Below are 15,320 nucleotides of genomic sequence, written 5' to 3' on the forward strand. Positions count from 1 at the left end.
ATTACAATAACTACCACCTAGTAACAATCTAGTAACCACCTGAAATTACAATAACCAACACCTAGTAACAATCTAGTAACCACCTGAAATACCATAACCAACACCTAACACACTAGTAACCACCTGAAATTACAATAACTACCACCTAGTAACAATCTAGTAACCACCTGAAATTACAATAACTACCACCTAGTAACAATCTAGTAACCACCTGAAATACCATAACCAACACCTAGTAACAATCTAGTAACCACCTGAAATTACAATAACTACCACCTAGTAACAATCTAGTAACCACCTGAAATTACAATAACCACCACCTAGTAACAATCTAGTAACCACCTGAAATACCATAACCAACACCTAACACACTAGTAACCACCTGAAATTACAATAACTACCACCTAGTAACAATCTAGTAACCACCTGAAATTACAATAACCAACACCTAGTAACAATCTAGTAACCACCTGAAATACCATAACCAACACCTAACACACTAGTAACCACCTGAAATTACAATAACTACCACCTAGTAACAATCTAGTAACCACCTGAAATTACAATAACTACCACCTAGTAACAATCTAGTAACCACCTGAAATACCATAACCAACACCTAACACACTAGTAACCACCTGAAATTACAATAACTACCACCTAGTAACAATCTAGTAACCACCTGAAATACCATAACCAACACCTAGCAACACACTAGCAACCACCTGAAATACCATAACCAACACCTAACACACTAGTAACCACCTGAAATTACAATAACCAACACCTAACACACTAGTAACCACCTGAAATTACAATAACTACCACCTAGCAACACACTAGTAACCACCTGAAATTACAATAACCAACACCTAACACACTAGTAACCACCTGAAATTACAATAACTACCACCTAGTAACAATCTAGTAACCACCTGAAATACCATAACCAACACCTAGCAACACACTAGTAACCACCTGAAATACCATAACCAACACCTAACACACTAGTAACCACCTGAAATTACAATAACTACCACCTAGTAACAATCTAGTAACCACCTGAAATACCATAACCAACACCTAGTAACAATCTAGTAACCACCTGAAATACCATAACCAACACCTAGTAACAATCTAGTAACCACCTGAAATACCATAACCAACACCTAACACACTAGTAACCACCTGAAATACCATAACCAACACCTAGTCACAAACTTGCAACCATCCGAAATATCATATCACACAGCTAACAATACACTAGTAACCACTTAGTAATTCACACCTAGCAACACATTGGTGACCACCAGGAATACCATAACTACCCCCTAGCAACACCCTATTAACCACCTAAAATACTAAAACCAACTCTTAAGTAACACATTCTAACAACCACCTGAAATACCATAGCAACCACCTAGTGACATCCTATTAACCACCTACATTACCATGACGCATCATAGTAACATTCTAGCAACCATCTGAAATACCATAGCACACAGCAAGCAATACCCTAGTAACTACCAAGAAACCCTTAGCAGACACCTAGCAACACACTAGTAACCACCTGAAATTACAATAACTACCACCTAGCGGCAATATATTAACCAAATTCAATATCATAACCAACACCTAGTAACATTCTAGCAACCATCTGAAATTATGGCTAGCAACACACTAGTAACCTCCAGGGAAACCTTAGCAAACTCCTAGCAACACACTAGTAACCACCTGAAATTACAAGAACTACCACCTAGCAACACACTAGTAACCACCTGAAATACCATAGCACACACCTGGTGACAATGTATTAACCTCCTTCAATATCATAACCAACACCTAGTAACATTCTAGCAACCATCTGAAATACCATAGCACATGGCTAGCAATACCCTAGTAACCACCTAAAAATCCATAAACACCTAGCAACACCTTAGTAACCACCTGAAATTACAAACTAGTAACATTTTGGCAACAATGTAAAACACCATAGCTCACAACTAGCAACACACATTGTAATTACCCTGAACCGTCGAGTATAAGCGGTTGTAACGCCTCTGTTGGTCTCCAGACGCGCTGTTGGTGTGGACGGAGGAGGAGTGTCGACAGTTCGAACAAGGCCTCAAAGCGTACGGAAAAGATTTCCACCTCATCCAGGCCAACAAGGTAAACCGAGAGGCGCTGGGTTTAAGGGCCTCGTTAATACCGCGCTCGATAACGAAGCTAACGGTGATGTCGTCACGTGTTGCAGGTCAGGACGAGGTCGGTAGGAGACTGCGTCGCCTTCTATTACATGTGGAAGAAATCGGAGCGCTACGACTTCTTCGCTCAGCAGACCCGACTCGGCAAGAGGAAGTACAACCTTCATCCGGGGGTCACGTACGTATCCAGAGCCGTTATATACATACACTCAACTCCAGTGTGTTCGGCTGCTGAGGGTCGGGACGATATATCGTGATGTGCTAGTGATCATTGATACACACCGACTCTCTCACACCGTGTCCCTGTAGGGATTACATGGACCGACTGCTGGACGAGAGTGAGAGTGCAGCATCGAGTCGAGCTGCCACGCCCTCCATCACTATCAGCCAGTTAGAGAAGGAGGATGTCTCCACCCACAACGGTGAGCACCAACACAACGACAGCTATTACCAGTTATTACAGCCGGGGGCGCACCAGTACATCATGTATCATCCATATAGCACAGTGATGACCTGCTTCCTAGTAACCACCTGGAAACCCATAGCAAACACCTAACATACTAGTAACCATCTGATATACTAGCAAACACCTAACAACACACTAGTAACCACCTGAAATACCATAGCAAACACCTAACAACACACTAGTAACCACCTGAAATACCATAGCAAACACCTAACACACTAGTAACCACCTGATATACTAGCAAACACCTAACAACATACTAGTAACCACCTGATATACTAGCAAACACCTAACAACATACTAGTAACCACCTGAAATACCATAGCAAACACCTAACACACTAGTAACCACCTGAAATACCATAGCAAACACCTAACACACTAGTAACCACCTGATATACTAGCAAACACCTAACATACTAGTAACCACCTGATATACTAGCAAACACCTAACAACACACTAGTAACCACCTGATATACTAGCAAACACCTAACACACTAGTAACCACCTGATATACTAGCAAACACCTAACAACATACTAGTAACCACCTGATATACTAGCAAACACCTAACAACATACTAGTAACCATCTGAAATACCATAGCAAACACCTAACACACTAGTAACCACCTGATATACTAGCAAACACCTAACAACACACTAGTAACCACCTGATATACTAGCAAACACCTAACAACATACTAGTAACCACCTGATATACTAGCAAACACCTAACAACATACTAGTAACCACCTGATATACTAGCAAACACCTAACAACACACTAGTAACCACCTGATATACTAGCAAACACCTAACAACACACTAGTAACCACCTGAAATACCATAGCAAACACCTAACACACTAGTAACCACCTGATATACTAGCAAACACCTAACACACTAGTAACCACCTGAAATACCATAGCAAACACCTAACACACTAGTAACCATCTGATATACTAGCAAACACCTAACAACATACTAGTAACCACCTGGAAACCCATAGCAAACACCTAACACACTAGTAACCATCTGATATACTAGCAAACACCTAACAACATACTAGTAACCACCTGGAAACCCATAGCAAACACCTAACACACTAGTAACCATCTGATATACTAGCAAACACCTAACAACACACTAGTAACCACCTGGAAACCCATAGCAAACACCTAACACACTAGTAACCATCTGATATACTAGCAAACACCTAACAACACACTAGTAACCACCTGGAAACCCATAGCAAACACCTAACACACTAGTAACCATCTGATATACTAGCAAACACCTAACACACTAGTAACCACCTGGAAACCCATAGCAAACACCCAACACACTAGTAACCATCTGATATACTAGCAAACACCTAACAACACACTAGTAACCACCTGATATACTAGCAAACACCTAACAACACACTAGAAACCACCTGGAAACCCATAGCAAACACCTAACAACACACTAGTAACCACCTGATATACTAGCAAACACCTCACAACATACTAGTAACCATCTGATATACTAGCAAACACCTAACAACACACTAGTAACCATCTGATATACTAGCAAACACCTAACAACACACTAGAAACCACCTGGAAACCCATAGCAAACACCTAACACACTAGTAACCATCTGATATACTAGCAAACACCTAACAACATACTAGTAACCACCTGGAAACCCATAGCAAACACCTAACAACACACTAGTAACCACCTGATATACTAGCAAACACCTAACAACATACTAGTAACCATCTGATATACTAGCAAACACCTAACAACACACTAGTAACCATCTGATATACTAGCAAACACCTAACACACTAGAAACCACCTGGAAACCCATAGCAAACACCTAACACACTAGTAACCATCTGATATACTAGCAAACACCTAACAACATACTAGTAACCATCTGATATACTAGCAAACACCTAACAACATACTAGTAACCATCTGATATACTAGCAAACACCTAACAACACACTAGAAACCACCTGGAAACCCATAGCAAACACCTAACACACTAGTAACCATCTGATATACTAGCAAACACCTAACAACATACTAGTAACCATCTGATATACTAGCAAACACCTAACAACACACTAGTAACCATCTGATATACTAGCAAACACCTAACAACACACTAGAAACCACCTGGAAACCCATAGCAAACACCTAACACACTAGTAACCATCTGATATACTAGCAAACACCTAACAACACACTAGAAACCACCTGGAAACCCATAGCAAACACCTAACAACACACTAGTAACCACCTGATATACTAGCAAACACCTAACAACATACTAGTAACCATCTGATATACTAGCAAACACCTAACAACACACTAGTAACCATCTGATATACTAGCAAACACCTAACAACACACTAGAAACCACCTGGAAACCCATAGCAAACACCTAACACACTAGTAACCATCTGATATACTAGCAAACACCTAACAACATACTAGTAACCATCTGATATACTAGCAAACACCTAACAACATACTAGTAACCATCTGATATACTAGCAAACACCTAACAACACACTAGTAACCACCTGAAATACCATAGCAAACACCTAACAACACACTAGTAACCACCTGGAAACCCATAGCAAACACCTAACACACTAGTAACCATCTGATATACTAGCAAACACCTAACAACACACTAGTAACCACCTGAAATACCATAGCAAACACCTAACACACTAGTAACCACCTGATATACTAGCAAACACCTAACAACATACTAGTAACCATCTGATATACTAGCAAACACCTAACAACACACTAGAAACCACCTGGAAACCCATAGCAAACACCTAACACACTAGTAACCATCTGATATACTAGCAAACACCTAACATACTAGTAACCATCTGATATACTAGCAAACACCTAACAACACACTAGAAACCACCTGGAAACCCATAGCAAACACCTAACAACACACTAGTAACCACCTGATATACTAGCAAACACCTAACACACTAGTAACCACCTGAAATACCATAGCAAACACCTAACATACTAGTAACCATCTGATATACTAGCAAACACCTAACAACATACTAGTAACCACCTGAAATACCATAGCAAACACCTAACAACATACTAGTAACCATCTGATATACTAGCAAACACCTAACAACACACTAGTAACCACCTGGAAACCCATAGCAAACACCTAACACACTAGTAACCATCTGATATACTAGCAAACACCTAACACACTAGTAACCACCTGGAAACCCATAGCAAACACCTAACACACTAGTAACCATCTGATATACTAGCAAACACCTAACAACACACTAGTAACCACCTGATATACTAGCAAACACCCAACACAGTAGTAACCATCTGATATACTAGCAAACACCTAACACACTAGTAACCATCTGATATACTAGCAAACACCTAACAACATACTAGTAACCACCTGATATACTAGCAAACACCTAACAACATACTAGTAACCACCTGGAAACCCATAGCAAACACCTAACACACTAGTAACCACCTGGAAACCCATAGCAAACACCTAACACACTAGTAACCATCTGATATACTAGCAAACACCTAACAACATACTAGTAACCACCTGGAAACCCATAGCAAACACCTAACAACACACTAGTAACCATCTGATATACTAGCAAACACCTAACAACACACTAGTAACCACCTGGAAACCCATAGCAAACACCTAACACACTAGTAACCATCTGATATACTAGCAAACACCTAACAACACACTAGTAACCATCTGATATACTAGCAAACACCTAACAACACACTAGTAACCACCTGGAAACCCATAGCAAACACCTAACAACACAAGTAACCATATGATATACTAGCAAACACCTAACAACATACTAGTAACCACCTGGAAACCAATAGCAAACACCTAACACACTAGTAACCATCTGATATACTAGCAAACACCTAACACACTAGTAACCATCTGATATACTAGCAAACACCTAACACACTAGTAACCATCTGATATACTAGCAAACACCTAACACACTAGTAACCACCTGGAAACCCATAGCAAACACCTAACACACTAGTAACCACCTGAAGTACCATAGCAAACACCTAACAACACACTAGTAACCACCTGGAAAACCTTAGCAAACACCTAACAACACACTAGTAACCACCTGGAAAACCTTAGCAAACACCTAACAACACACTAGTAACCACCTGAAGTACCATAGCAAACACCTAACAACACACTAGTAACCACCTGGAAAACCTTAGTAAACACCTAGCAACACAATAGTTGCCACTAGCATGCCTTAGCCAAACACCCTACAATACCATAACCAAAACCTAGTAACATTTTAGCAACAGTCTAAAAATACCATACCAAACACCCCAAAACCCCAGTAACCACCCGACAGTACCACAGCAAGCACCTAGAGACACACTAGTAACCCCTAAAATACCACAGCAAAATCTTAGCAACACACTAATAATGACTAGGAATATATTAGCAAACACCTAGCAACACCCTATTAACCACCTATAATACCACCTAGTAACAATCTAAAAATACCATAGCCCATAGCTAGCGATACCCAAGTAACCTCCTGGAAATCCACAAACACCGAAGCGACTCACAGTACTGTGACAGTATACAGTCTAAGCAATTGAGGGTTAAGGGCCTCGCTCAAGGGCCCAACAGTGGCAACTTGATGATAGTGAGGCTTGAACTGGCAACATTATGATTGCTAGCTCAGTACATTAACCGCTAGGCTACCAGGAAAACCTAAGCAAACTTTTACCAACACACTAGTAACTACCAGAAATACATAAGCAAACACCTAGCAACACACTAGTAACCACAGCAGGAACCTAGCAACATTTTAGCAACCACATGAATACATAACCCTAGTAACCACCTGGAAATCCACAAACACCTAGCAACACACTAGTAACCAGAAATACCACATCACACAGCTACTAATACTCCAGTAACCACCTGGGGTGCTACAACACAACACCTAGTAACCTTCTCACAACCACCTTTATGACCTAAAGGTGATCATTGCAGTCATTAGGGAGCCAATTACAGTTCATACGAGTGTTGGATAATGTTGTTCCTTAAATAAAGGGATTTCTTCACGGTTATTTCAGGTGTCCACAGCTGCACCCCAAACTCAGACTCCCAAGGTTCCCTCCCCAGCACCAAGCCAAAATGTGAGAACCCGCCGTCGGAGCGAGCCGAGAAGAGCCGCGACTCCAACGGCTGCGACAGGAACGGCTCGCTGAAGCGCCCGCACGAACCCCAGAACGCGGAACGGCCCAATAAAAGATGCAGGACGGATTCAGAAGCGGCCGTGCACACGGAAATGGACCTCACGGAGGCTAAGGAGGACTGACCTCCTCCATCTGGACTCCTCTGTTCATACTGAGATGTTCCCCCATCATGGTCACGGGACACGACACGGTCACACCGGGCCGGACTTCAGCAGGACTCGGAACCTCTCAGCACACAGAGGTGGACTGCTGGAGCTGGACACCTTCTACCCTCTACTGCTGACGACGCCAAACACAGGGCTGCAGGTCCAGGATGGTCACAACCACTCGTTTACACCAAAAAGATCTCCACAGGATGGGGAAGCAGGATTCATCCGAGTGTCCGCTCATCCAGACGTGAACTTTTCTGGGGATTACAGAACTCAGAACTGCAGATTCAGGACAGATGGACCCTATATTCTTAATGAAATGAACTTTTTTAGGGGTTACGGAACCCAGAAGTGCAGATTCCTGGATAGTGACCGTATATTCTTAATGAAATGAGCGTTTTTAGGGGTTAAGGAGCCCAGAACTGTAGATTCTGGACAGAGTGACCCTCTATTTACAATGAAATGAATTTTTTTAGGGGTTGTGGAACCTAGAGCGCAGATCCAGGACATATTGACCCTTTATTTACAATGAGATTAGCTTCTTAGGGGTTATGGAACTCAGAAATGCAGTTCCTGGACAGACTGACCCTCAAATCATAATTAAATGAGCTTTTTGGAGGGTAACAGTTATTCTGGACAGACTGATCATCTAGTCACAATAAAATACAGTTTTTAGGGGGTTACGGAACCCAGAACTGCAGATCCAGGACAGACTGACCCTCTAGTCATAATGAAATGAAGTTTTTTGGAGGGTAACAGACCCCAGAACTGCAGATCCAGAACAGACTGAGCCTTTATTTTATAGAGCCCAGAACTGCAGATTTTGGACAGATTGACCCTCTAAGTCATAATTAAATGAAGTTGTTTGGGGGGGGGGAGGGGGGGGGGGGGTATAGAACCCAAAACTGCAGATTCTGGTCAGACTGACCCTCTATTCTTAACGAAACAAACATTTTTAGGGGTTAAGGAACTCAGAGCTGCAGTTCTTGGACATATTGACCTTTAATTTACAATGAGATTAGCTTCTTAGGGGGTTATAGAACCCAGAACTGCAGATTCTGAACAGACTGGCCCTTTAATTACAATGAAATGAAATTTTTTTAGGGGTTAAGGAGCCCAGAACTGCAGATTCCTGGATAGTGACCCTATATTCTTAATGAAATGAGCGTTTTGGGGGGTTGCAGAACCTAAAACTGCAGATCCAGGACAGACTGACCCTTTATTGACAATGTAATGATTGTTTTTAGGGGTTAAGGAACTCAGAGCTGCAGATTCCTGACAGATTGACCCTCTAGTCATAATTAAATGAGCTTTTTGGAGGGTTACAGAACCCAGAACGGCAGATTCTGGACGGGTTGACCCTCTGGTCACATTGAAATGAAGTTTTTCGGGGGGTTACAGATCCAGAACAGGCTGACAATGAAATTGACTTTTTAGGGGTTACAGTACCCAGAACTGCAGATCCAGGACAGACTGACCCTCTAGTCATAATGAAATGAAGTTTTTTGGAGGGTAACAGACCCCAGAACTGCAGATTCTGGTCAGACTGACCCTCTATTTTTAACGAAACCTATTTTTTAGGGGTTAAGGAACTCAGAGCTGCAGTTCTTGGACATATTGACCGTTTATTTACAATGAAATTAGCTTCTTAGGGGATTACTGAGCCCGGAACTGCAGATACAGGACAGACTGACCCTCTATTTACAATGAAATTGACTTTATAGGGGTTCCGGAACCCAGAACTGCAGATTCCTAACAGATAGACGCTATATTCTTAATGAAATGAGCTTTTTGGGGGGTTTCAGAACCCAGAAATGCAGTTCCTGGACATACTGACCCTCTAATCAGAATTAAATGAGCTTTTTGGAGGCTTACAGACCTCAAAGCTGCAGATTCTGGACAGACTGATCATCTAGTCACAATTAAATAAAGTTTTGGGGGGGTTTGAAATGAAGTTTTTGGGGGGTTATAGACTCTAGAACTGCAGATCCAGAACAGACTGACAATGAAATGGACTTTTTAAGGGGTTACGGAACTCAGAGCTGCAGTTTCTGGACATATTGACCCTTTATTTACGATGAGATTAGGTTCTTAGGGTGTTGCGGAACCCAGAACTGCAGATTCATTACAGATTGACCCTATATTCTAAATGAAATTAAGTCTTTGTGGGGTTATGGAACCCAGAACTGCAGATTCTGGACAGACTGACCCTCTAGTCATAATGAAATGAAGTTTTTGGGAGGGTATAGAACCCAAAACTGCAGATTCTGGTCAGACGGACCCCATATTCTTACTGAAATAAACTTTTTTGTAGGGTTACAGACCTCAGATCTGCAGATTTAGTGAACAGTAGTGCTGACTTGGGTCCTTCAGGCTTCTGTGTGCACTCACATGGACGTGTTTTAGGGTTTTAACAGAACAAAACGGACTCTTGACCCCCCCTGGGTTAGAGAAGAACGAACTGCTGATGGAGCAGAAACCAAAGGCCAGACCAAATGTAAGTGGGTATTTTTCAGAACCGATGGTAGGATCTTCATGGCCGACGTGCTCCTCACGGTTCCTCCTGGTTCCTCGTGGTTGTGCGTTTACACACACCCCTCGATTCTGTTTGTAAGTGAACGAGTATTTTTTTACGATGAGATATTTATATTTTGTAAGTGAACGACGAGCATCATGATGATTTTGGGGTGTGGGACGGGTCTCCAGGGGTTCGCTTTCGTCTCAATGGGTTCGTCGTTGATGTTTGTGATTTCTGAGCTGCACAGAAAGATCACGAGAGGAACAAAAGCAAACTGATCTCCGTCTCTTCATTCACTCGTGGTGTCTGATGTTCTTCCTTCATTCTAACCTTTGATTTAGAGCAGCCACTCCACCTTCTGCATGATCTCAGGTGGAGGTCCTGACGAGAGCGTTCCTCTGGTTGGGTAACGGAAGCTGGTGAGATGTTTTGAGAACACGTGGTAGGACATGGAGTCATGAGTAGTCCTCGCGACCACAATCCCATGTCTGACAGTCAAACCCAGGACCCCACATATAAACGTACCATACCACCCCCCCCCCCATCTCAAGACTAAATAAACAAAAACAGGTCAGAGTCCTCAGGGTTCAGATGTCCTCAGTACTGCATCAGTCATACACATCAAATTATCACAAAGATCATTTTACAATCATCCAGATCAAACTGAACCAGGAGAACATCAAAACGATTCAACAAGCATCTCACATCCTCATCCTCCCACATCTTCATCCTCCCATTACTCACATCCTCGATCCTCCACTCTCCACATAACTCCTACATCTTCATCCATCCTCACCCTCCAAGATCTTCACACTCCCACATCATTCTCATCCTTCCACAACATCCACATCCATCCTCACCCTCAAACATCTACATCCATCCTCACCCTCAAACATCTACATCCATCCTCACCCTTCCACAACATCTACATCCATCCTCACCCTCAAACATCTACATCCATCCTCACCCTCAAACATCTACATCCATCCTCACCCTTCCACAACATCTACATCCATCCTCACCCTCAAACATCTACATCCATCCTCACCCTCAAACATCTACATCCATCCTCACCCTCAAACATCTACATCCATCCTCACCCTCAAACATCTACATCCATCCTCACCCTTCCACAACATCTACATCCATCCTCACCCTCAAACATCTACATCCATCCTCACCCTCAAACATCTACATCCATCCTCACCCTCAAACATCTACATCCATCCTCACCCTCAAACATCTACATCCATCCTCACCCTCAAACATCTACATCCATCCTCACCCTTCCACAACATCTACATCCATCCTCACCCTCAAACATCTACATCCATCCTCACCCTCAAACATCTACATCCATCCTCACCCTCAAACATCTACATCCATCCTTACCCTCAAACATCTACATCCATCCTCACCCTCAAACATCTACATCCATCCTCACCCTCAAACATCTACATCCATCCTCACCCTCAAACATCTACATCCATCCTCACCCTCAAACATCTACATCCATCCTCACCCTCAAACATCTACATCCATCCTCACCCTCAAACATCTACATCCATCCTCACCCTTCCACAACATCTACATCCATCCTCACCCTTCCACAACATCTACAGTGGTGTTCAAAAAAATAGCAGTGATTTTAAAAAAGTGAATAAAGCACAAAATCATTATAATAACTTTTATTTCCATAAATGCAAATGCACTGAAAATACTTCACTTTCAATTCTAAATCAAAACATTAACAACATTTAGCCAGTTTGTGTTCATCCTTTACAGAAAGTTAAGAAAAATGAATATTAGGCTGTTCAAAATAATAGCAGTGCAGCATTTTTCTTTAAAAACTCAATAAATTTATCTATAACATGAAAAAATGTTTGAGGTTTTACTTTACTTTAAATTACTGAACTAATATTTAGTGGCAGAACAATTGTTTCTGAGATCTGTGTTGCATGGAGTCGATCAACTTCTGGCCCCTCTGAACAGGTATTCCAGTCCAGGATGATTAGACGACGTTCCACAGTTCTTCTGCAATTTTGGGTTTTGCCTCAAAAAAACGTGTTTCAGACGTCAGAACACAAGTTCTCTCTGGGATTGAGGTCAGGGGATTGTGCTGGTCACTCTATTACCTCAATCTTGTTTGTCTGTAACCAAGATGTTTTGGGTCATTGTCATGTTGAAACACCCATTTTAAGATCATTTCTTCTTCCACATGGGGCAACATGATCTCCTCAAGTATTCTGATATATTTAAACTGATCCATGATCCCTCGTATGTGATAAATAGACGTAACACCATGGTATGATAAACATCCTCATATCATAGTTTTGTACCACCGTGCTTTACTGTCTTCACAGTGAACTGTGGCTTTAATTCAGTGCTCGAGGGTCATCAGACATACTGTCTACGTCCACTAGACCCAAAAAGAACAATTTTGCTTTTACCAGTCCACAAAATGTTGAGCCATTTCTCTTTGGACCAGTTAATGTGTTCCTTGGGAAATTTGAACCCATTCAGGACGTCTTTATCTTAACAACGGGACTTTGCAGGAGTTCTTGCTGGTAAATCGGCTTCACTTAATCATCTTCTGTACTCACTGGTAACTTCAGATGTTCCTTGATCTTTCTGGAGGTGATCACTGGCTGAGTATTTGCCATTTTGGCTATTCTTCTATCCTTTTGAACAGTAGTTCCACGCTTCCTTCTGCGTCTTTCAGGTGTTGGTTGTCACTTTAAGGCATTTGAGATCATTTTAGATGAGCAGGCTATAATCTGCTGCACTTCTCTGTATGTTTTTCCCTCTACAATCAACTTTTTAATCAAAGTACGCTGTTCATCAGAACAATGTCTGGAACAACCCATTTTACCCAGTATTTCAGAAGGAAATGCGCTATGACCAACCTGTGCAACATTTGCCCCCCTCCTACCTTAAATAAGGGCCAAAATTGACACCCGTTCTTCTGCAGAATGAATGACTTCACCAAATGAACTCCTCACTGCTATTATTTTGAACAAGCCCCTTTAAATCAATGCTTCGATTACTCAGAATGAGCGGCATGCATGTCCTAATTGTTGGGTTTGTTTTGTTTTCATTACTAAAAACAGTGATTTATCAGGTTAATGGTGTTGGACCGCTATTTTTTGACCACCACTGTATATCCATCCTCATCCATCATCCTCACTCCCCACATCTTCATCCATCCTCATACTCCCTCAATCTCGCCCTCCCACATCATCCTCATTCAGCCTTACCCGCCTGTAACATCCGCATCCATCTTCACCCTCCAACACCATTCTCATTCATTCAAATCCTCCCAAATCTTCATCCACTGACAATACCATCATCCATCCTCACCCTCCATCATCTTCATCCTCATGCTCCCTCATCATCCACATCCCTCCTCACCCTCCCACATCATCTTCAACTATCTTCACCCTCCCACAACCTCACTTACAGTGGTGTTCAAAATAATAGCAGTCCAACACCATTAACCTGATAAATCACTGTTTTTAGTAATGAAAACAAAACAAACCCAACAATTAGGACATGCATGCCGCTCATTCTGAGTAATCGAAGCGTTCAATTGGTGAAGTCATTCATTCTGCAGAAGAACGGGTGTCAGTTTTGGCCCTTATTTAAGGTAGGAGGGGGGCAAATGTTGCACAGGTTGGTCATAGCACATTTCCTTCTGAAATACTGGGTAAAATGGGTTGTTCCAGACATTGTTCTGATGAACAGCGTACTTTGATTAAAAAGTTGATTGTAGAGGGAAAAAACATACAGAGAAGTGCAGCATATTATCGGCTGCTCAGCTAAAATGATCTCAAATGCCTTAAAGTGAAAACCAAAACCTGAAAGATGCAGAAGGAAGCGTGGAACTACTGTTCGAATGGATTGAAGAATAGCCAAAATGGCAAATACTCAGCCAATGATCACCTCCAGAAAGATCAAGGAACATCTGAAGTTACCAGTGAGTACAGAAGATCATTAAATGAAGCCGATTTACCAGCAAAAACTCCTGCAAAGTCCCGTTGTTAAGAAAAAGACGTCCTGAATGTGTTCAAATCTGCCAAGGAACACATTGACTGGTCCAAAGAGAAATGGCTGAACATTTTGTGGACTGGTGGAAGCAAAATGGTTCTTTTTGGGTCTAGTGGCCGTAGACAGTATGTCAGACGACCCCCGATCACTGAATTCAAGCCACAGTTCACTGTGAAGGTAGTAAAGCATGGTGGTACAAAATGATGATATGAGGATGTTTATCATACCGTGGTGTTACACCTATTTATCACATACGAGGGATCATGGATCAGTTTAAATATATCAGAATACTTGAGCAGATCATGTTGCCCCATGTGGAAGAAGAAATGATCTTAAAATGGGTGTTTCAACATGACAATGACCCAAAACATCTTGGTTACAGAGAAACCAGATTGAGGTAATAGAGTGACCAGCACAATCCCCTGACCTCAATCCCAGAGAGAACTTGTGTTCTGACGTCTGAAACGTGTTTTTTTGAGGCAAAACCCAAAATTGCAGAAGAACTGTGGAACGTCGTCTAATCATCCTGGACTGGAATACCTGTTCAGAGGGGCCAGAAGTTGGTCGACTCCATTCAACACAGATCTCAGAAACAATTGTTCTGCCACTAAATATTAGTTCAGTAATTTAAAGT

The 15,320-nt window shown here is 41.8% G+C and overlaps 1 protein-coding gene across 1 annotated transcript in view; it reads left to right on the forward strand.

Moving 5' to 3' along the window:
* Positions 1–8,971, forward strand: part of mier1b (mesoderm induction early response 1b, transcriptional regulator) — a 52,692-nt gene extending 43,721 nt beyond the window's left edge. Inside the window, exons 10-13 of the mRNA XM_062994576.1 lie at positions 2,075–2,169; positions 2,255–2,382; positions 2,514–2,626; positions 7,850–8,971. Coding sequence (XP_062850646.1) covers positions 2,075–2,169; positions 2,255–2,382; positions 2,514–2,626; positions 7,850–8,094 — 581 coding nt within the window. The 3' untranslated portion in view covers positions 8,095–8,971. The remainder of the gene's footprint in view (positions 1–2,074; positions 2,170–2,254; positions 2,383–2,513; positions 2,627–7,849) is intronic.
* The last annotated feature ends 6,349 nt before the right edge of the window (positions 8,972–15,320 follow it).

The sequence above is a fragment of the Trichomycterus rosablanca genome, chromosome 4 (genome assembly GCF_030014385.1).
Source record: "Trichomycterus rosablanca isolate fTriRos1 chromosome 4, fTriRos1.hap1, whole genome shotgun sequence".
In the NCBI taxonomy this organism is placed as follows: Eukaryota; Metazoa; Chordata; class Actinopteri; order Siluriformes; family Trichomycteridae; genus Trichomycterus; species Trichomycterus rosablanca.